Genomic DNA, 22,330 nt, shown 5'->3' on the forward strand with positions numbered 1-22,330 from the left:
TAAAATATGCTATCATTTTTTTGTTTTTGTTTTGTTTTGTTTTTTTGTTTTTTCTGAGACATGGTTTCTCTGTGTAGCAGCTCTGCCTGTCCTGGAACACTTTGTAGACCAGGCTGGCCTTGGACTCAACAGGAATCCAATTGCTTCTGCCTTCTGAGTGCTGGGATTAAAGGTGAGTGCCACTATACCTGGCTTATTATTGTTTTATTTGGATGACTAATTACTAATTTAAAAGTGGGCCACTATCCAGAACTATATTATATTCTTTAAGTTCTCTTATATAACCATTCCCCTGCTACTCTTAAATTTTTGGTTGTAAATCTTAGCCTTTAAGGGATAATCTATCTCTCTAGTTGTCCCTCACCCCTGAAACAGGGTTTTTTTCTTTTGGGTAGTCCTGGCTGTCCTGGAATTCCTTATTATACCAGGCTGTCCTTGAACTCACAGAGCTCCATCTGCCTCTGCCTCCCAAGTGCAGGGATTAATGGCATGGGCCAGCACCCCTGACTGTATCTGCTCTTAAATTTGGAATTCCTTCTCTGTACCCTTCCAACTTGATTACTTAGTTGTGATTCACTTAGTTGGAAGAAGTAATCCAAACAGGACTTCCACAAACTCTCACGACACATCTACTCACCTACTGGTATCTTACACTCTTACTATTCTACTGACCCTCCTATTACATTGGAAGAGTATTATTTTATATATCGATTCTTCAGATTCTTCAGTTGGTGGACACCTAGTTGATTCCATATCCAGCTATTATGAGTAGTACTGTAGCAAACAAGAGATTATAGATAGCTATCTTTTCAATAGTGGTTTCATTTGTTTGGCTATATGTCTAGTAGTGGAAATTCTGGATCCTATAGTAGTTTCTAGTTTTCTAGTTTTTGCTGTTACATCTATATTCTTTCTTTTCTCTAATGGCTGTACTAAAATATTCCCTCCAACAGTAGTGTGCTCATGTTTCTCAATGGATTTTTGTCTAGTAGTCACTGCTACTTTCAGCAAATGGTTGTTAAATGCATGTATTCTTTCTTTACTTTAGTTTTCTCATCAAGATGAAGAAAACTATAAAGGCTATGTTAGAGACTCAGCAAGAACTAGATCCAGATATTACTCCAGATACAGAAGTTATAGATACCGAGGAAGAACTTATTAAACAATGTGAAGAAATGTGGAAAGACATGGAAGAAGTAAGTATCAATTGATAAAAGTTATAGGTTAGTTAATATAGGACTCACTTAATAAACTTAGTTTCCCTATAGTTATTATTTTATAAGTTACATGTATTTTATACCTAAGAGCTAAAAGTATTCTCTTAAGAAACTTTGTACTAGATCAACTGTGGAAAGAGAAAAAAAAGGTAGTTCTGGTTGTCAAGGAGATTATTTTTCTTATAGGTACAATAGTCATTCATAATATTGTATATAATGTACCATTAACAATATTATGGTGGTGATACATACCTTTAATCTCAGTACTTGAGAGGCAGAGGCAGATGGATTTCTGTGAGTCCAAGGCCAGCCTTGTCTACAAATCGAGTTCCAAGACAGCCAGGATTGTTACACAGAGGAGCCCTTTCTGGTGGTGGGGAGGAATCAAAAGGTTTTTAAGGAGGTTCGAACAAAAGAACACAGAAGTTAATGAATGTAAGATTAGAGGGAATCACAAATTATTTTAATACCTGTTTTGGACCAGTAGAACATAGAAATAATATATAACTAAGAATTATGAGTAAAATATGGATACAAGTATTGAGCTTGAAGTTACATATGTCTTTGTTTTAATGAACTAGAGACACTTAATACATTATATTAATTCAGTAAACTTTCTCTTTAGCATGCAATAGTATATGATAGAAATCACAGATATGTGTAATACTTCAGTAGTGTCAGAACAGGAGTGAGGATGCATTTTTTATGAATGTAGCATCCTGTTCTTTCACTGAACTGTCAGGGCAGGAAAGATGAAGTATTTAAAAAAGTCATATGGCAAAATCTTTGGTTCTGTATATTGTTAGTGTACATACTAGATAATTTTTATAATTCATTTTTTTGTTATTTTTTCTCTGTTAAAAACTTGGATTTAACAATAACTTAAAAATTTGCAGAAAATTACTGCAACCAGAAATGAGGACAAATAAGAACTAAATTACTCATATTTTTACCTACCAAATACAATCATTAACATTGTTGGATGTTTTTAAAGTCAGACAAACAGTGTCTCTTGGAGGCTTATTTATGATCTTAATTACTTATTTTGTTTTTATTCTACAATACTTTCTTGTTCTCTTGCCTCCCATTTTTTCCATTATGTAGCTTATAATTCATGCTAGCTACTGGGTGTGTTAATTCTTTAATCTAGTAGTCACTATACTGTGGAGGGTGAGGTAGAGGAATCAGAGGCTCTGTATAGGTGCTTTACCACTGAGCTACATGTATGACTATTGCTCATTCCTTTTTATAAACTTACTTTGGAACCTGTTTGACTACCTTCCTCATCTTCTTGGGTGAAAACTTAAATTTAAATAGATTCATATCACATATTTATGTATGTATGTATATATGTATATGTATGTATATTTACAGAAGGGTGTTGTATAGGGCTAGTATAAAAAGAGAGGAGAAGGGAATTGTCTATGGATTTCAAGTATGTCACTTATTTCTCTTTACTTTTTAAATCAAGTGTCAGAATAAATTATCACTCATGGGAACCGAGACACTCACTAACTCAGACGCTCAGGTATGAACTTGTATACTGTTCTAGAAAATAGGTAAGCAAACTTAACTATTTTTTTGGAAAAAAGTTTGTTTATATTTATTCCAACATAGCAACTTTGTTAGTACGTATATTCTTTTTTAATTAAAAATTATTTTGTGTGTTTATGTGCACGTGCATGCATGTGATGGGGGTGTAAAGGGGGTGGAGGTGTGCATGCCACAATGTGTGTGTGTAGGAGGAGGTCAGAGCACAACTTAGTGAAGTCTGTTTTTCCTTCCACTTTTACAGGCTTCAGGGATTGAATTTAGCGGACCAGAAATTAAAACCAATAAACAAATCCAATGACCAACTATTTGTTGTCTCTAAGTAACACATTTATGTAGCAGATACCCCAAAACTTAATATCCAAGGATGGGAAAAAAATACCAAGGAAACAGAAAATGTAAAGAGACATGCTATCCTTATACTTGGCAAAATAAATTTCAAACCATAGCTAATTAGAAGAGATAAAATAAGAGATGCTACATATTAATAAAATGATTAATTCATTAAAAGAAATAATTGTGAACTTTGATGCACCAAATATTGGAGCTTCTAATGTTATTTTTTGTTTTTGTATTCATAAAAATGTTTTAGAGTCTGTACATATACAATATACTATATACTATAATAGGTCTAACTGGATATACCATTTTTAAAATGCATTGTGTTAATTAACCTATCATTTTCTTGGGAAAATGTGGTTCCCTTAATGTAGAAATTGAGACCTTACTGAATATGAATCACTGGACACTAGACCTACAAAGGAATGCAAGTGGTTTCCATCCGGTTCACCAAGCATTGACTCTGAGAGGAGTGTTTATATACCTGTAAACATGTACTGTCCTAAGTTACAGATAGCCAAAGAATATACTGTGGTCTGTTGTGTTACAGGTCCTTGTAGTGAGAATTTACCGCGATAGGTCCTCAGCTCATTTGTGAGTCTGATGACTCTCAAAGAGGACTCACAGGATTCCGTTTATAGTCTTCTTCTATAAACTTATATAAACTAAGATTTATTACAGTGGAAGGATGCAGGCAAGTCTGCAAAGGGGAAGGATGCATGGGTAAAGTTGAGAGGAAATGAGATACAAAGTTTTCAGGAGCTGTCTCACAACAGAATGATTTAAATTAGCCTGTCAATTTGTGATGTGAAGCATTGCCTAACGTTGGAGAAACTTAGTGTCCACAATTTTTCGTGTGAACTGTGATATAGGCATCCTCTACCTGGCAGATGTCAAAATACCAGAAGGTAAAACAGGTATCTAGCCAGAATAGTTTTGGCACTGTAAGCCACTCTTAAAGAGTTATGTGTTTGGAAACCATCTTGAAATCATTCCAAGTCAAGGGCTGATGCTGTGAGCAGGCCTTTTGAGAAGTAGTGGTTTCTGGTTTGCTTTGATACCTCATTTCTGCATGTATAGTTCCTTTGTACCTTTAGCATTCAAACTCAGTTTTCTGTGTTGTGTTTTTAAAGGCAGGGTCTCATGCAGCCTGCTTTGGCTTAAACTTGGTTGAGTGCTGATTTGCAAGCTGTCACTCTACCTGGCTCAGTCTTTTTTTCCGAAGCAAAAAGTTAGACATTTTTATGGAGAAAACTTTTATATTTTATTACTTTCAAAACATTATTGCTCTTTTATTATTAGAAAGGGTTGTTTAATTTTATTGCAGAATCAAATTTGACATTATCACACCAAAACACACTCACCTTAATTTGCCTCAGGATAAGGTATATACATTTTGTAAACTCTATTGTATTTTTACAATGCTTTTTATATGTGGCTCTGGAACCAGTCTGATCATTATCTTCATGCAAATATTTACATTTCTTTTTTGCAGCACGACTAAAAGCAGTTACAGTCTTTTGAAAGATCACAGGGAGGAAATGAACATATTTAACGAAAATTGGACTGAAATTTCGGGCAGGACTTAGCATCCTGTTTTTCTTTTCTTCAGCAGGGAAGATGTCTTGCTATGTTAGCGTCTTTGTTTATTTATGGTATATTTAGGAAATAAATGTTATGTGCTTAGGTTCTTTTAGTTTTGGTCATAAAGCAGAATTCTTTTCTTTTTTAATTTCATGTGCATTGGTATTTTGCCTGCCTGTATGTTTGTGTGAGGGCATCAAATCACCTGGAATGGGAGTTGTAGACAGTTGTAAGCTGCCGTGTGGGTGCTGGGAATTAAACCCAGGTCCTCTGTAAGAACAGCCAGTGCTTTTAACCTCTGAGCCATCTCTCCAGCTTCTGAAAAAGTCATGCATGAGCTATAGTTAGTATGGTAGTAGAATCTGTTTGGTGATGCTGTTTCAATAACTGCCTATTTTAGAATTAGCATTATGGTGTTGATTATGTTATCATCAATATTCAATGAGAAATACTTGAAATATCCTTTTTTTTTTTTTTTTTTTAAATAGCTCTCATTACTTATTATGCAAGCGAAATGTTTGACTGCTGAACTTGGTCATTGGAAAGAAAGAACACCTGAAAGTAAGATTCTCATTTTTAGGTTTATGTTTTTTTGTAAACAAATTAATGGCGTATTAAATTAATGGTCTCAATAATGACATGATCTATCTGTCCTTGAAATTGCCCATGGTCATTGATACTAGGAACCACTCCATTTTTCTTTCCTTTTACACATGTATAATAACCTGGACTATGACAACTTTATTATAGTGATTATTTTACCCTCAAAAACCTTGTGTTGAATTCAGTAGAAACCATGAACTGTTAATGAATGACACTTGCACAGTGGAAAAATTATATGCTTTTAGAATAGGGAACATGTAGTTTTTATGCTATTTCTTGACTTGTCCAATGGAAGCCAAATATATTTTCTGCCTATATTTAAAGAATAGATGACTTAAAATGTTACAGTTGTAATTCCTAACTAGTAGATATTTTATTATTATCATTATCATTACTGTGAAAGTTTAAGCTCCCTGTAGCATGTACTTTTGCATCTGGTTTTCTATATTGCTCTGTCTTTTTTCCCCATCTATCTTCTGGTTTTCATCCTCCTAATATTTTCCTTTGACTCCTCCCACCACAACCACTTTCAGTTTTAGCCTCCCTTTTCTATGTTATGCTTTGTGCCAGTTTGGGGGATTCTCCAGGTAGCAGTCCTAGGCTGTCTCTTTTTCTTTAGATAAAGAACTATAACCTTGGTTTCATTACTTTATTCATGCCAATTATTTAATTGTTTCACATTCTCATTACTACTTGTTAGCCTTTAATTTTAGCACTTCAGGTAGGTATATAGTATACAGTTGTAATTTTAAATTTTGCCTTAAACTGTGTAGACATTTTCCATTTTAGGATTATATTAACTTCTTAGCAATATTTCCTTTTTTGAGCATCCCTTATGCAGCTGTTGAAAATGTTGGTATTCTTTAATGTAGTGTACTCAGCTGTTATTGTTTTGTTTGTTTTTTCAGAGACAGGGTTTTGGCTGTGTAAACATAGCCTAAGGCTAGTCTAGAACTTAGAGTGTTTGTCCTTCAGGCTCCCATGTACTAGAACTGCAGGTGTGTACCACTGTTACACTTAGATTTAGTCAGGTGTTGTCTTACATGCTAAATCTGCATTATATTTTAAGCTTTTGTGTTATATCTATAATAATGACTTCTGAATTAGTTTACTAAGGTTGTGACAAAGGATCTTACAAAGTATAATGGGATATGTAACCTAAACATGGGAAACCCATTTTATCATAGCTCTGGATACCTAGCAGTCTGTATTAACCATTTTATTGTTATATACCTGTCAAAAGCAACTTAAGGAAGGACGGCTTTATTTTGCCTTAGAGTTCTAGGGAATATAGTCAATCATGGCAGGGAAAGTAAGGTGGACAGAACAAGAATTGGCTGGTCACTTTGTGTCCAATTATAAAGCAGAGAGAGATGGATGCTTATTCTCAATTTGTTTTCTGCTTTTTTATTCATCTGGGATCCTAGCCCATGAAACAGTAATGTACACATGTAGGGTGGACCTTTCCATTTCCATTAACCTCATATAGAAAAATCTGTCACAATCAGCCCAGAGATTTACTTCCATGAGAGTCTAAATCTTATACAATTGACAATAAAGATTAACCATCACACGGCCTAAGATGAAGTTATCAGCAAAGTTGACTTCTTTGGGGGGCTCTCCTTGACTTTAAATGGCCATTGTACTCAGCTTTCCTGAGTACAATGAGACTGAAGCAGTCCCTGAGATAAGTAACCTAGAAATGCCCTAGAAACTCTGATCTAAATTAGATGCACCTATTGCTTGGTGGCAGTGGTTATGTACATGCAACAGAGCAAACTGCTCCAGTCCTTAGCCCTGGAGCAGAGAAAAGAAGACCAGGGTCCCATGGTCTCCTCCAGAGTCGTGCTATCTATGATCCAATGACTGTCCACAAGGTCCCGTCTCCTTAAGGTTTACAGCATCTCCTTGTTAGGTAGTTCTGGGGATTGAGCCTTTAACCCATGGACCTTTGGGTCATCTTCTGTTGTTTTTATATGTGCTTCTCTGTGCCTGTCTCTGTCTTACTTTCTTTGGGTTAGGCTTCACTCCAGTGATAACAAGCTAGCTTAATTACTTACCAGTAAAGTCACATTTTGAGATTTTTGGTATTAGATTTTAATCATGAATTTGGGGTCAAGAACATATTCCAGTCCATAATAACTTCCACATATATGCCCAAACTAGGCTCTGCATCATTGGACTTAAAAATCTTTGTACCTCCTAGATTTTAGCTAAGATATTCAACTCATAGTATCCCTTGTTCTTCAGGAACTGATATTTGATGACTGATACATACATTTTAAATTTCTCCTGGGTTCTTCATATTTCAAACATAGCCAGTTACTAAATACTGAGCTTAGCTGCTGCTTCATTCATCAGTCCATTAGGTGAATATGATTGATGAACTTTTTGTTAGTTTCTTAACAGTGATGCTTTCATCATTGAAACTTTTAAACCTACAAAGAGACAAGTTGAACGAACCTCAGACTTAAAGACTAGCTTCAAACCGTTATTAAATTTTTTTAGTTTTAGATTTTTTCAAAGTTCTATAAAAGATCATTATTATTTCAGTTTTTGTAGATCAAGAATCTGAGCATATTTATAATCTTAAAGTTCCTGTAGGTTAGGAATCAACATAGCTTAGTTCTGTCCTCTGTTTAATGATCTCAAGGTTAAAACAATAGATACTCGTTGAAGACTACCAAGAGGTTTAGATCTACTTCAAAGCTTTTCTCAAGTTGTGAGGATGATGTATTTTCCTGTGATTGTAGAAAATCATGGTAGCTTCAGTGTGTGTGTGTGTGTGCAGAGAGCATACACACATGTGGCTGGGTATACCTATGTACAAGTGGGTGTAGAGGTCACTGCACAACCTTGGGTGTCGTTCCTTGGATATTATCTACTTTTGTTTTTTGAGGCAGGGTTTCTTATTGGCTTAGAACTCACCAAGTAGACTAGGCTAGCTGACTAGTGGATCCCAGGAATTTATCCCAGTCTCCCTGACACTGGGATTATAATTACATCCCACCGTTCCCACCGTGGTCAGTGGTTGTTTTATTTTTTTTTTTAACCTGGGTTCTGGGGATCAATCTTGTGTCCTAGTGCAAGACATTTATTTTACCAACTGAGCTATTATTCCAACCCTTACTCCATGTTTTTGAATTCCATCTGGTAGGACTGATGAAGACTGTGATTTAGTATAGACAGTCCTATCATGGTTTGTGAACCTTTACAGATTCAGCTTGGTTCTCCAGTGTCTTTTCTTGGAGTTGTACCTAATTTTGTTTCAGTTTTCATCTGGAACCATTGGAGAATGGGAAGATTTTGCTTTGTTTCTTGGCCAAGAATCACTTGATTGTGGAAGTCTTATGAGAAGACATGGGGGAAAACCAATCAGGCATATGACCTTATTATTTTTGTTCCAAGTACTTCTTCAGTCATTCTTTTTGATAGTTTATAGTAAATAACAATTTCTGTAAATTTGTCCCAGTCTGTGAGTATCTTTATTTCTTCATCAGTCTAAAAGACTATTTTCACTGACTACAATCAGACTTCTCTTACTTGGCACTTGACCAGCATGCTGCTTCTGCCTTCCTGGTTTCTAATGAGGGATGCACTTACTCTTATTTCTTCCCCTATAAGTGAGGCAAAATATTGTTTTCTGTCTATGTTTTTGTTGCTTTTCCTCATGGCTGCTTTTAAGTTGTTTTTTTTTTTTTTTTTTTTTTTTTTTTTTAAATTGCCTTTTGTGTGGCATAGGCTCTTTAGGTTTATCTTATCTGATGTTCACTTCCTTAAATATGTGGGGTTATATCTTGCAAAATTTGAGAAACTTTCTGACACTATTTCTCCATATTTTTCCAGTCTCCTCTTAACCCTTTTCTCCTTTACTGAAGTTCCAGCAATATGATGTTGTATCTTTTGTTACAGTCCTGTAGGTCTCCCCAAAGTTCTGTTTTCTAAATGTTTAATTATGGCAAAATACACATAAAATTTATTCTTTCACTAAGTATAGTCCTATGTATATATTCACATTGTAAACAGTCTCCAGAACTCTTTATATTTCATTTGTCAAAATGAGTTAGTACTTGTGCTAGCCAGCTGTCACTGAAAAATGTCTGGAATAAATGAACAATTTTTGGACAGTTAAAGTTTATTTGACTCCTGATTTCAGAAGTTTCAGTCCGTGGTTGGTTGGCTCTATTGCTTTTGGACCTGTGACAAGAGAAAATTTGGTGACTGTACAAGTTGGAGGAAATTGCTTAACTCATGGCAGCTAGGCTTCAGAGAGAAGCAAAAGGGTACCAGGTTCCAATGCCTTTGGGGCACCTCTCTATTGACCTACCTCAGAAATTCCTCTTAGGTCTAATCAGTCCCAAAGTTTGGCACCCAAGCCTTCATTCAACACATGGGTCTTTGTTATATACACCTATCCAAAACATATTAGTGTCATTCTAGTACTACTTATAGTACTAGATGAATTATTTTATACCATGGATATTCTGCTAGGTGAAAATAATATATATCTGATGTGGTATTCTTATAATACAATGACAAGAAACCTTTTGTGTTTGTGTATGTTTGTTTCCATATATAAGTCCATGTACATAGGATCATATGGAAAGAGAAAAGTACCTTATGATGAGTCTATCATTCAGCATTATTGAGAATGCTTTTAAGTTCTTAGGAAGGAAAAGATATAAAAACAAAATTTATAAATACCAAATTTATCCAATGTTATAAATTTGGGGGTTATATGAGCAAAGATATACATAAGTAGAATGAAAAAGAGTTACCTTAGGAAAGCCACAAAGTCAAATTCTTGAGAATAACTGACTTTTGTTTTATTTTTGTAGTAACTCCCATGACTGAAGATGTTTTGGTAACATTAGGAAAAGAAGAGGTGAGTTATTTATGATTTATAGTATTCCAAAATGATTTATAAATAGAACTGTTTTAGATCAGTTTATGACATAAGAATTAGGCTGAACCACTCCAAAAACACATTAAAATTTACATGTTTTATTGAACTAAATATTTTAGAGATTTGAATTTTCTTTATTTTTGCTGTTTGGTTTTTTGTTATTGTTGTCGTCATTTTTGTTTTCCAAGATAGGGGTTTCTCTGTATCTTTTGGAGGCTCTCTTGGAACTTGCTCAGTAAATCAGGCTGGCCTTGAGCTCACACACGAGTGCTGGGGATTAAAGGTGGCACCACCACCCAGCTATTGCTTTTGCTGTTTGTGTATATAGTTGTCCTGGTGTGAGTGAGAGTGTTTGGTGTGCATGTGGATGGAGGTCAGAGAACAACCTCATTGTCCTAAACGTCTACCTTGTTTGAGACAGGGTTTCTTTGTTGTCTGTCACTGGATGTGCCTGCTTTGCTAGCTCAGTAGCTCCTGGGGACTCTCCTGTTTGCCCTATTGCCCTAGGCATGCTGGGATTACAGGTTATGCTTTGGAGCTTTTTCCTCACCAGAAATTAATTCCTTGGAAGATTCTAGATGATTCTAGAGCAGATGGTTCTTGAGCAGGTGTCAATTTGGTGTCCTCTAGTTCAGTTCAAAATTCAATTTTTTGATGGATCATTCATTTCATGAAACTGTGTCTCACCAAAGATGACAATTACAGTAGTTAAGTTTTCTGTTGTACTTCTGACCAATTAATTACCACCAAATTTGCTTATCCCCCTCTTCAGGTATGAGTAGTTTTCTAGAGAGACTCTAGAGATTTTTTCAGAGAAATATGCTTACTTAATATAAAAGGTGTCATACACACACAAATACAGCTAAATAGCCAAATGAAAGAGATGTGATGTATAGATTAAGGTGTATAGGAAAGGGTATGGAACTTCTGTGTTTTAAGTGTGCTTGCTGCCATCCCAGACCCCCACTCCTCCTTGTATTTAGCTAATTAGAAGCCCCCTGAACCCAGTCCTTTTGATCTTATATGGAAACAGTGGGCAAGAATGAGCAAAATAAAAATAGAATGAGTTTGTAGTAGATTTACCATAGATGTGTTTAACTAGAAAGAGGAAAATTAAGAGTTTGTTTTTGTGATGTTAGAGAGCAAACCTAGGGAGGGCTCTGTGCATGTTAGACAGGAGCTCTGCCAGTGAGTCCCATCTTAGCCTTAGTCTTTTATCTTAATGAAGGGATTGCTAGTGAATACTGTCATGCTTTCTGAATCCATTGCAACAGATTTCTTTTAGTCTATTGAAGCAGTGACTTAAGGGTTCTCAAAGAGCTGGCTTTGGGCATTATTGTGTTCGTCCCCTTGGTCCTCCTCACGTCCCTTCACCCTCCCACATTCTTTGAGTTTTGTTCCTCATCATCATCTCTTTAACTTAAGAGTCTTACTTCTTTTCTTTTTTTTTAAGTTTATGATAGAAAACTAGATTAGAGTGCTCCTTTGTTTTTTAACAACGTTTTAGAGCTACAAGTTATTCTCTAAATGTTTTTTAAAGGTTTGTTTGCTTATGTATTTTAAGTATGGGTTCGTTGTCTGCATGTACGCCTGCACACCACAAGAGGGCATCAGATCCCATTATAGATGACTGTAAGCCACCATGTTGTTGCTGTGAATAGAACCCAGGAATTGTAGAACAAAACAGTCAGTCCTCTTAACCACTGAGCCATCATCTTTCCAGCCCTGCTCCTAGAAATTTTAATGTGTTTTTATATTTTAGTAACAGTAACTTATGACTGAAATTAAAATTTCTCAATTTCCTATTTATTGCTTGTCTCATAGATTAGAGATTTTCTTATTGTCCATATATTTGTAGTTTCCTACTTTTCTGTGTTAATTTCTAATTTGATTGCATAGTTAGACTGTACTTAATATAGAATTGATGTGATATTGTTCAGCTTAGCCTGTTATTCATCTCATTGATACAGTGATAAAATATCTACTCTTAATTTTTTTTCAAATCCTACTTTTCTGTGGTCTTATTTTCCTCCTTTCTTGGTTTAGTTTGCATTTTTAAAGATTTATTGATTGATTTTTTTTTTTTTTTTTTTTTTTTTAAGATTTACTTATGTATATAGTATTCTGCCTGCAGGCCAGAAGAGGGCACCAGATCTCATCATAGATGGTTGTGAGCCGTCCTGTGTTGATAGGAATTGAACTCAGGACTTCTGGAAGAGCAGCCAGTGCTGCCATCACTGAGCCATCTCTCTAACCTGTATTTTTTTAAAAGCCATTTTATTATAATATTAGATTACTAGTTACTAATAGTTATTACTATTTCTTTCCTTAATTTTTTTTTAAGTTACTTTAGAATTTATAATGCACATCTGGCATATCTGTAACTTACAACTGATTTAAAGTTAGAAAAAAAGCTAGTGGAATCTCTAGTAATACAGAGAATACAATACTAGTTAATATAGTCTTCCAAGAAAAGAGTGTTAGATAAGAGGTCAAAGTTTATTGTAAATCTGTTTTACATGACCTTCTGTGTTGGTCAGGTATCTCATATCCATGCCTCAGTACCTTTGAATTTAAATTTTGCTCTGTCTGGAATTTTCTTTTACTAGATAGTAACTTTCTTTGTTTCTTTTTCTTTTCTTTCATTTGGCCTTTTCTTTTCCCCTTCTAGTACTTACATGTTATCTGGCCAGCTTTCCACATTATAATGCCTCACAACAACTCAATCTTGCACCTTACAATTTCATTTTTTTTCTTTTTTAAATCTCTGGTATATACCAATGTTGCAGTTGTTTATTCTTTAATTTTCTGGGCATCGCTTTGTTGTCTTCACACCTGCATTCCGGCCTCCTTCATCCATGAGTGTTGAGTAACAGGCTGAACCAATACTGAAAGAATCATATTAATTTTGTTTGCCTTTAGTTTTAGATGCCCTTATTAGGGAAGAGGGGCTGGAGAGATGGTTTAGCAGTTAGTGCTCTTTCAGAAGACCCAGGTTCAATTCCCAGCACAAGCATGGCAGCTCACACCTGTCTGGGACTCCAGTCCCAGAGTTTCTGACAAGCCTCATAGAGACATGCATGCTGGCACACACACATAAACATAAATAACAGAAGAAAAAAAATGAACTAAACCTCGTTAGAAAAGAGACCTAGTCTACTAAAAATAGTTCGCTAATTTAATTTTAGTTTGAAATTAAAATATTTGTCTTGAAACTCCTTATATTTTATATTTATTATTGGTGTGTCGACAAAACTTACCACCTGGGTGCTGTATATTTACCATTTTAAATTCTTTCTGGTATCCATTTTTACATTGAGTTATTATAGATCAATTTCATTATCATTCAGGAACGAAACTATGTATAAGCCAAAAGGCTTATCACTAACTTGCAGTTTTTTTATTTTAGTTCCAAAATTTGAGATGCAATCTTGAAATGGTAGTATCTACTATTCAATCAAAGAATGAAAAGTTAAAGGAAGACTTAGAAAGGTAAACTTCTAATTTCTGTTAATCACTGATACAGAGTTGGCACTGAAATTTGTATTTGACTGTATTGTTTTCCATGTTTAAAGGGAACAACAGTGGTTGGATGAACAGCAACAAATCCTGAAATCTCTTAACATATTGCACAGCGATTTGAAAAACCAAGTTGTGACATTTTCTGAATCAAGGTACTTAATATTGTGTTCCAGATTTTTTCAAACAGATATTTTTTTTTTTTGAGAAAGTATTTTTCATATTAAAGTAGATTAGGGGTGGCCCAGTTCAAGCTGCCCACTGTCCCTCATCTCCCATATGGTGGTATGAACAAGGGGGAGCCCTCCCTTCCCCGCCCCCACACCACCATCTGTGGCAGCTGTAGCGCTCTGGAAAGCAATCCCTGAACCTCACCTGGACGATTTAGAGCTGCCCCTGCCGGTGATGGTGCAGGTGAGCCTCCAGAGGGCATAAATGTGGGAGAGCTGGCACCATTTCTCATCTGTTGTTTGGGCAGGGCAGAGATCCCCGCCCCCGCTCCCACCCTCCCCCCATCCTCATGCCTGGCTGCCTGTACCACTCAGGAGAGCAAACCCTGAACCTCACCTGGGTACCATAGTTGTGCTGATCCTGTCGATGGGGACACAGGTGAGCCTGTCCTGGTTTCATGAGAGTGGGAGAGCTGGCCTCACATCCTTTGTCTGCTATGTGGTGGTGAGGGAGAAGGAAATGCCCCCCCCCCTTTACCATATGCAGAACTAGGAGAGTGGGCCCTGTACATTACGTGGGCAACACAGTAGAGCTGGCCTCTCATCTACCATATGGTGGTGTGGGCAAAGGAGAGAAGCCCCTCCCCCATGCCCCTGAGGCCCGTGATAGGTGGGAGACAGCCCCTGAGGTCACTAGAGAGACAGTTGGCCCTGTCTCTTACCACGTGTAGCACTATGCAGAGTGGTCCCTACATCTCCACTTGGCAACACTGTAGAGCTGGCCCAGTAGTGTTAAGTATGGGCAAGTCAAGCCAGAGGTCATGAGGGCAGGATAATCAGCCCCACCCCTTGCTGCTTACTACAAAGGCTGAACTAGCTGGGGCAGTACTAGAGAGTTTACTCTGGTATTGAGGATGAAGGATAGGTGGTGGGCTGACCAACCCAGCCAACACCCAGACCTAGAACCAGAGTTGGCCCATCCCATCCATCCACCCCAGCTATGATCAGCTGGAGCACATGAAGGGGTTGTCCTGTAGACCCAAAGTTATGGGATCTCCATAACACAGAACAACAGGATACAGAAGAGGAGCCCCAGTGAGGACCCAGTATTGACGATGTAACAAAACTAGAGACCTCAAACCACCAATGACTCAATTCGGTGAACACTTGCACATAACAGTATATGGGTAAAGGACTGTGTGAGTCACTGTGTCTGCCACGGTTCCCACAGCAAGACTTTTTCTTTTCTTTTAAAGTTTATCTTGGGGGGTGGTGTTACAAAGGTAGAGGGCAGTGGGAAGGGATGGGGAGATGAGTGGGATCGAGAAGCATTGTGTGAAATCCACAAGAATATAAAAACTTAAATTTGAAAAAAGTGGCTCAGTTTACTAGGAATCGTAACACTCGTCCTAATTTTTGCCAGCTATTGGTTCTTTCTTGTTTTTTGAATATTTAACTTGCTATACTAGTTTCACTACATGTTATAGAATATTATCTAATTATGTGGATCAAATGAAGTTTCAACAGCTTTGATCAGCTTCATGTATAAACAGAGGCATGCCCTAATGTATTTTATCAGTTAAACATTTGTCTTATTTTTTTTATTGTTAGAATCTTTAATGAGCTGAAAGCTAAGGTGCTTAGTATAAAAGAGTTTAAGGAGAAGCTCCTATGTACCTTGGGTGAGTTTTTAGAAGACCATTTTCCTCTGCCTGATGGAACTATTAAAAAGAAAAAGGTAAGTTTTAGACAAGGTATTCTTTTAGATTGTTATCATTATAACTGTTGTGTGTGTAAACAGAAGCAAAGGAATGAAGGCGTAGTGAGACATACACAAATACACCTTCATCTTATCATAGTTATTAAAAAATTAAGGCTCCTTTACCATTTAATAAAATGGAGTTGGTTAAAAGCACGCTTACAAGTTTTACATTTTATTTATTTGTATGCATATGGTGTGTGCACACGGTGTGCACATGCTTATGTTGCACAGCTTGTGTGTGGGATTCTCCTTTTCCTTCCACCACATCTGTTTATCTCTGTCTGTTTCTGCTTCTCTTTATCTGGCCAGCATTGATACTGTTTTAGTGGGCTGCCATGACCAAATACCAGAGACCCTGGCATAAAAATGAATTCTATTTTTCTCTAAAGTCTAGAAGTATAAGATCAAAGTACTATCAGAGTTAGTTCCTGTTGAGATCCATTCCTGCCTGGGAGTTGGCACCTTCTCATTCTGTTCTGCGTGCAGGGAGCAAAAGAATTTTTTAAGTTCTCACTGTCTTCCTATTACAGAACACACACACACACACACACACACACACACACACACACACACACACACAACCTACCTACTTACCTACCTACCTACCTACCTATCTACCTACCTCATTTTGGGTTTGGCCCCTACCCTGATGACTTATTTCCTAGTTATGGTTCTGTTTGCATACATAACTTTTTCTGAGGTTCAGCACAAACACAAATTATTCGAGTTAAATAATTCCACTTACAACAATGAACTGCACAACTTCATGATGAACACAAAAAAGAAAGCTAAAAACTCTGCTGAGCATTAACATGTTACTGAGTCATTAACATGTTTTTTACTGAAATGGAATCATTGTTCTAAACACAGTATGTGTAGAAACATTGATGGCTAATAGGAGCAGTGGAATTTTATACTTGTTAGTATACTATGAATGATAAATGTGATTTTAATTAACTTTGATGGAAGAAAAATGAAGTTCAAATGTTAAACTTAGGTAAATATTTCTTCGCTTCAAATGATTTGAGCACTAGAGAGAGACTTCTAAAGAAAGCAAACTGAAAAATATTCAATATTCTAAGTTTGTGTAACTTCATCCCTCAATTTTAAGTAGTATGAATTTAATGATATGGAAATGAGAAAATTCACATTCTTCCATGTTTACCCCTATTCAATTTTGTGTTGTTTTTTTACTTTCAGTATTTATATTGTCTCAAAAAACCATGATAAGTATGTGTATTTTAGCTTTTAACCGATTTTATATTGGATTCATTACTTATTTTTATCAGTTCTTAAATTTCAGCCAGTAATAAAGCCTTTTTTTATTTATTAATTTTATGCATTTTGGTATTTTGTCTATACATGTGAGTTATAGAAGGTTGTGGGCCACATGTGCTAGGAATTGAACCCAGGTCCTCTGGAAGAGCAGTCCTAACTCCTAACCACTAAGCCATCTCCCCAGCTCCTTAAACCAATCATTTTTAACCACATGATTTGTTTAAAAAGAATTTCTGGGGAGTGAAGAAGTGGCTCAGAGGTTAAGAGCAGTATCTGCTCTTCCAAAGGTCCTGAGTTCAATTCCCAGCAACCATATGGTGAGTCACACCTTCTGTAATGAGACCTGCTGCCCTCTTCTGGCCTGCAGAAATGTATGCGGGCAGCACACTATACATAACAAACAAATCAATCTTCAAAAAAGAAAAAGAGTAATTAAGAGAGAGCTAGCCAAAAAGAAGTATGAGCCATTGGCCAAACAATTTATAATTAAAAAAAAAAGAATTTCTGAGACTTCAGCAAAGCTATTTAAATTGAATCATGTCTTGCTATTTGCTAGTCAGTTCTGTAACTGCTTTCTCCACTAATAATAGTGTTTTAACTATTCTCTTTTATTTAGCAAGGTGTTAGATTTTGAGATCCAGCTTTACTCAGTTATCTTTACTTCAATAATAATTTTGTCAGGCAGATCTCAGTGAGTTAAAGGCTAGCCTGGTCTACAGAGTGAGTTCCAGGACAGCCAGGACTGTTAATAGAGAAACCCTGTTTCGAAAAAAACAACAAAAAAGGAATAATTTTGTTTTGTTCTCTGTTCATTTTCTCTCTCCATCTTCCTCCTTTTCCCCTTCACATTTTACTATGTAATCTAGCCTGGCTAGCCTGAAACTCACAATATAGACCAGGATGGCTTCAAACTCATGAAGTTGTGACTGCTTTTTCCTCCCAAGTGTTGGGGATTGATGGTACATGCCAGTGCCATGCTTGGCCCAGTACTTTGGGATTGTAGGTGATGTAATGCTCAGCAGTTGGCAAGATTAAATGGATGTCCAGAAATTTAATGAATAGCATTTGCAGTTATCAAAGCAAGTATTATTTTATTCTTGATGGGTGAATCACACTTAGATCATTTGGGAGACTAATTTCTAACTTTAATTATAGTTATGAGGGATCTCAAATCTATGTCTTGAGAAAAAGAGTCGAAGGAACTAAGGAGAATTAATATGAAAAACACTTGAGTATTATAGTCACTATTTTTCAATTTTTTAATGAGTTATTCTGTGTTATTTAAAGGGAAAAATTTCAGTGAATTGAGTTCATGTTAGGAACTGTTGAGATCTATGGGGAGGTTACAAGGAATGGAAGGCTCCTTTAGAAGCCTCTCTGAAATGTAATAGAATACTATCTGCTTGGAGAATTTTTGTCTGGTTCAAACATATTACTTTATTTTATATTCTTATGTACAATATGTGTAATAAAATGTATGTTTGTGGATAGCTTGGATCATATCTTATAATAACTATAAAGGCTTTTCACTGTCTTAGAAGATTTTTCTGTTGTTTTTAAGGATCTAACGTATACTATAAAGTTGTTTACTGTCAGAATTTGACTTTAATTACCTTCTATAATTATAACTAAGAAATGGTTTTGTCTTGTAATACATAGTTCGATTTCTGCCAATATTAATTATTTTATTATTTACATTTCTCAAAGAAAAACACTCAAGAATCAAATGCACAGCTGATAACACTAAATGAAATGATAGAGGTAAGTGTTTTTTGTTAGAGCTATCCCTTCAGTGAACAATTAGACTTAATGACAAAAAATGCTACCTAGATTTTCTATTAAGAATATTTGATTCTTGATGGTTGTGGTGGCGTACACCAGTAGGATTTGTTGAAGGAGGCAGAGGCAGGAGGATCACAAATTTGAGGTCAGCCTGTGCTACACATTAAAAAAACAAAACAAAACAAAACAAAAAAACCCAAAAAGGCTGGGTGGTATTGGTGCCTCACCTTTAATCCTAGCACTCGGGAGGCAGAGGCAGGTGGAGCTCTGTGAGTTCAAGGCCAGCCTGGTCTACAGAGCAAGTTCCAGGACAACTAGGACTGTTTCATAGAGAAATCATGTCCTGAAAAACCAAAACAAGCAAGCAAACAAAAATAAAAAATAAAAAAACCCAAAGAATATTTGATTCTTTAATAGAGTTTCTTACTTCATTTACTATTTGCAGCCTACTGTCTTGAGCTGTTATTCCGATAGAATTTTAGTTTACAACTCAGTCCTGTACCTAAAATATATGAATGAATATAAAAACTTTTCCTTATGTAAATACTTCCTTTATTACAGTGGAAAGACTAAGTCTAACCTTTTTAGTTTAGCTTTTATTTTGTTTTATGAATAGATATCTTTGGCATTGCAAAAATGAATTTAAACTTTGACCAGGTTATTAAATATATGAATTGCTTTAGAAAACCTTAGGCAGAGAAGTCTATGAAAAGTAAGTAGTGTGTGCTTTGTAATTGTTTTCTTTTCTTGAAAACATTTTTTTATATAATGTATTTTGCTGGGTCATGGTGGGACAGGCCTTTAATCCCAGAGGCAGGTAGTTCTCTGTGAGTTCAAGGCTAGCCTGGTCTACAAAGTGAGTTCCAGGACAGCTAGGGCGTTACACAGAGAATCCCTGTCTCGAAAAACTAAAAAGAAAAAATATTATCTGAAATATATGGTTATAAATTTTAATGATATGGATTCATTATAAAACTTAGAAAATGAAATATGTCTCTGCAGTTCATATCAATGACAAAAATAAATAATAGGTAAGGTACAGTTTAGTGGAAAAATTAACATACTCATTTTAAATGAGTTTTCAGCATATTTCTACTATCTTGTATTAGAATTTTAATTAATGTAATCTAATAAAAAGTAGAAATGTAAAATAATATTTTATTTGTTTAGTTTCTGTGGCATTGGGATGGAATGCAAATCCTTACCATAGACAAATGCTGTAACACTGAGTACAGCTTTTATGACCTTTTAAACTGTATTAAAATAAACAACTACTCTAAAATATGAAAATATTTCTTTAACATGATACTTAAAGGAGATTCTGAGCTTTTCATTCCCTAGGAATGAAAAATGTTGGTAGTCAACACTTTTATTTCATTTTTAAATATTGATATTATGATATATGATTAAGATTAGAGCTTGAAAGGTTACTTTAGTCACTTTTACAAAACTTTGTATTTGTATAAATTATGCCTTTTCATAATGCTTAAAATAATAATATCTAATTAGAATTTTTACCTGGCAATTAATGATTGGTCATGAATTATGTGTACCTAAGCAATCCCTAACCCCTCTAAGTTCTAATTACATAAATTGTTAAAGCACTGGGAGGTAGATGAAGAGGCAAAATAATAAAAGACATATAGCCTTTTGACCATATATTATGAAGCAATAGTTTTCAAATAATTAAATGTTATTGCTGTATGAAATATCTCTGCAAATGCCAGTTGGTTTGTAGAAGACCATTGATTCTTAGATCCCATTAGCTAGCTTCTCTTAACTTTCTGGTGATGACAAAACTTGGTTTTCTTTTCTCTTATTTTTTAATTAAAATTGTCGATAACATACAAAATAATAAGTTTGAGTATGATATTTTCACATTCATGTATCATTGTGCCTTGCTCATTTTTGCCCCAGTTACTATTTTGTTTTCCTTTCTACCAAATAGTCTTATTTTGTCTTTCTTGCCCTTATCAACTCTCTTCTGTCCTCTTCTCCATGTTTCTTTCTTTTCAGTATAGTTCTCCCTAGGATGCTTTCACACCATTCATAGTTACACACATCTACACACTTATGCTCCTTTTAAATCTAGATTCTGCATAAAGGAAACAGGATTTTTGTCTGTCTAAGTTGGGCTTATTTCACTTAACATGATATTCTCTAGTTTCATTTTTCTGTAAATGGCATAATCTCATTTATTATAGATTAATAAAATTATATTGTGTGTGTATACACACACACACACACACACACACACACACACACACACACATATATATATATATATATATTTCCTTTAACTTATCTGTTGATGCTCACCTAGGGGGTAATCCTGTTTTTTCAATACCTTAGAACCTAATAAGAGACACCACTTCATGTGGAATATGGTTTGGGAAAAGGTGCACTCAAAGTTCTTCAAATTTGGTTGTAAGCTCTTGACTTTTTGGTGTTGTTTTGTTTGTTTGTCTTCAAGACAGGGTTCTCTAGCTGTGGGACCTGTCCTGAAACTCACTTTGTATACCAGGCTGGCCTCAAATTCACAGAGATCTGCCTGTCCTCTGCCTCCCCAGTGCTGCGATTAAAGGTGTGCACCATGACCTGGTAGCATTCTTGGCATTCTTGATAAAGCAATGAGACATTAACGGAGAGAGTGAAGAGAATAATGATGGCTAACTTAACTATTTTGAAGAATAGATGTTTTAAGGGGTTGAATTGATGGCTTTTCTCCTCCAAGTATTGACTCTTGCTAGCTTTCTTTTGAAATATGTTGTGCCGTTTGTCAAATTTTAATATTTTTCCCCTTTAGTGACAGGGATAAAACCCAAGGCCTTCCTTACGTAGCTAGCTAAGTTTTCTACACCTCATCTATATAAATTTTAATTCTTACGATTTTTGCCCTTGTGCTAAGGGAATTCTATTAAGAGCAGTAGGAAAGTTGTAAATATTCTTAGGCAGGTTTTAGGAAATGTTTTCATTTTCATACATATTCTATCAAACAATATAGTCTTTAAGATTAGATATTGCTTAAGTACATGAAAGTAATGTTTATGAACAGTGGTTCAAGGAGAATAGTGTGTTTTGGTAGATACTTGAATGTTTTATGAAAGTATGTAGATTTTTTTTCCAGAAAAAGTTCACTTTTAATAATTTTTTTCTTAGATGCTTATAAATAGAATGTTTGATGTTCCACATGATCCATATGTTAAAATTAGTGATTCCTTTTGGCCACCATATATTGAGCTGCTTCTGCGGAATGGAATTGCTTTGCGACATCCAGAAGATCCAACACGGATAAGATTAGAAGCCTTCCATCAGTAAAATGGTGGTCTGTTTTCACACAATATGGAATCTTCTTATCCATGGATAAAGAAAACACACAACTATTTAAATAAAGAATATTATTTGCAAATCAAAGGCATAGTGCATCTTCCTTTTTTGTTTCAAAATATACGCTAATGAATCCCAGCTGGCATTGGGTTTTCTGAGTTCTAACCAGGTTTATAAATCTTCACCACCATACCCTGTCCATCTTTGTTTTGTGAAATGACTTATATTGCTGTTGTACATGTTCAAAATGGGACTTTTCAATTCATTCAGTATGTTGAAGTTTTAAACTGTG

At 35.5% G+C, this 22,330-nt stretch overlaps 1 protein-coding gene across 1 annotated transcript; it reads left to right on the forward strand.

The window, feature by feature from the left end:
* Positions 1 to 1,061: 1,061 nt before the first annotated feature.
* Positions 1,062 to 22,110, forward strand: Cenpk (centromere protein K). The gene is made up of 9 exons (XM_051182885.1): positions 1,062 to 1,196; positions 2,689 to 2,745; positions 5,180 to 5,252; positions 10,133 to 10,179; positions 13,610 to 13,692; positions 13,776 to 13,874; positions 15,501 to 15,627; positions 18,637 to 18,690; positions 21,871 to 22,110. Exons 1-9 carry the CDS (start codon positions 1,062 to 1,064, stop codon positions 22,027 to 22,029), a joined length of 834 nt encoding a protein of 277 aa, XP_051038842.1. The 3' UTR covers positions 22,030 to 22,110.
* The last annotated feature ends 220 nt before the right edge of the window (positions 22,111 to 22,330 follow it).

This window comes from Phodopus roborovskii, unplaced genomic scaffold (assembly GCF_943737965.1).
Source record: "Phodopus roborovskii unplaced genomic scaffold, PHOROB, whole genome shotgun sequence".
Lineage (NCBI taxonomy): Eukaryota > Metazoa > Chordata > Mammalia > Rodentia > Cricetidae > Phodopus > Phodopus roborovskii.

Bases quoted from the DNA above. Each gene is read 5' to 3' on its own strand.
- Cenpk (XM_051182885.1), top strand. From the start codon at position 1,062: ATGAAGAAAACTATAAAGGCTATGTTAGAGACTCAGCAAGAACTAGAT. The intron at 1,197-2,688 runs GTAAGTATCAAT...TTTTAAATCAAG, and splicing joins TGTGGAAAGACATGGAAGAA to TGTCAGAATAAATTATCACT. The intron at 15,628-18,636 runs GTAAGTTTTAGA...CATTTCTCAAAG, and splicing joins GAACTATTAAAAAGAAAAAG to AAAAACACTCAAGAATCAAA.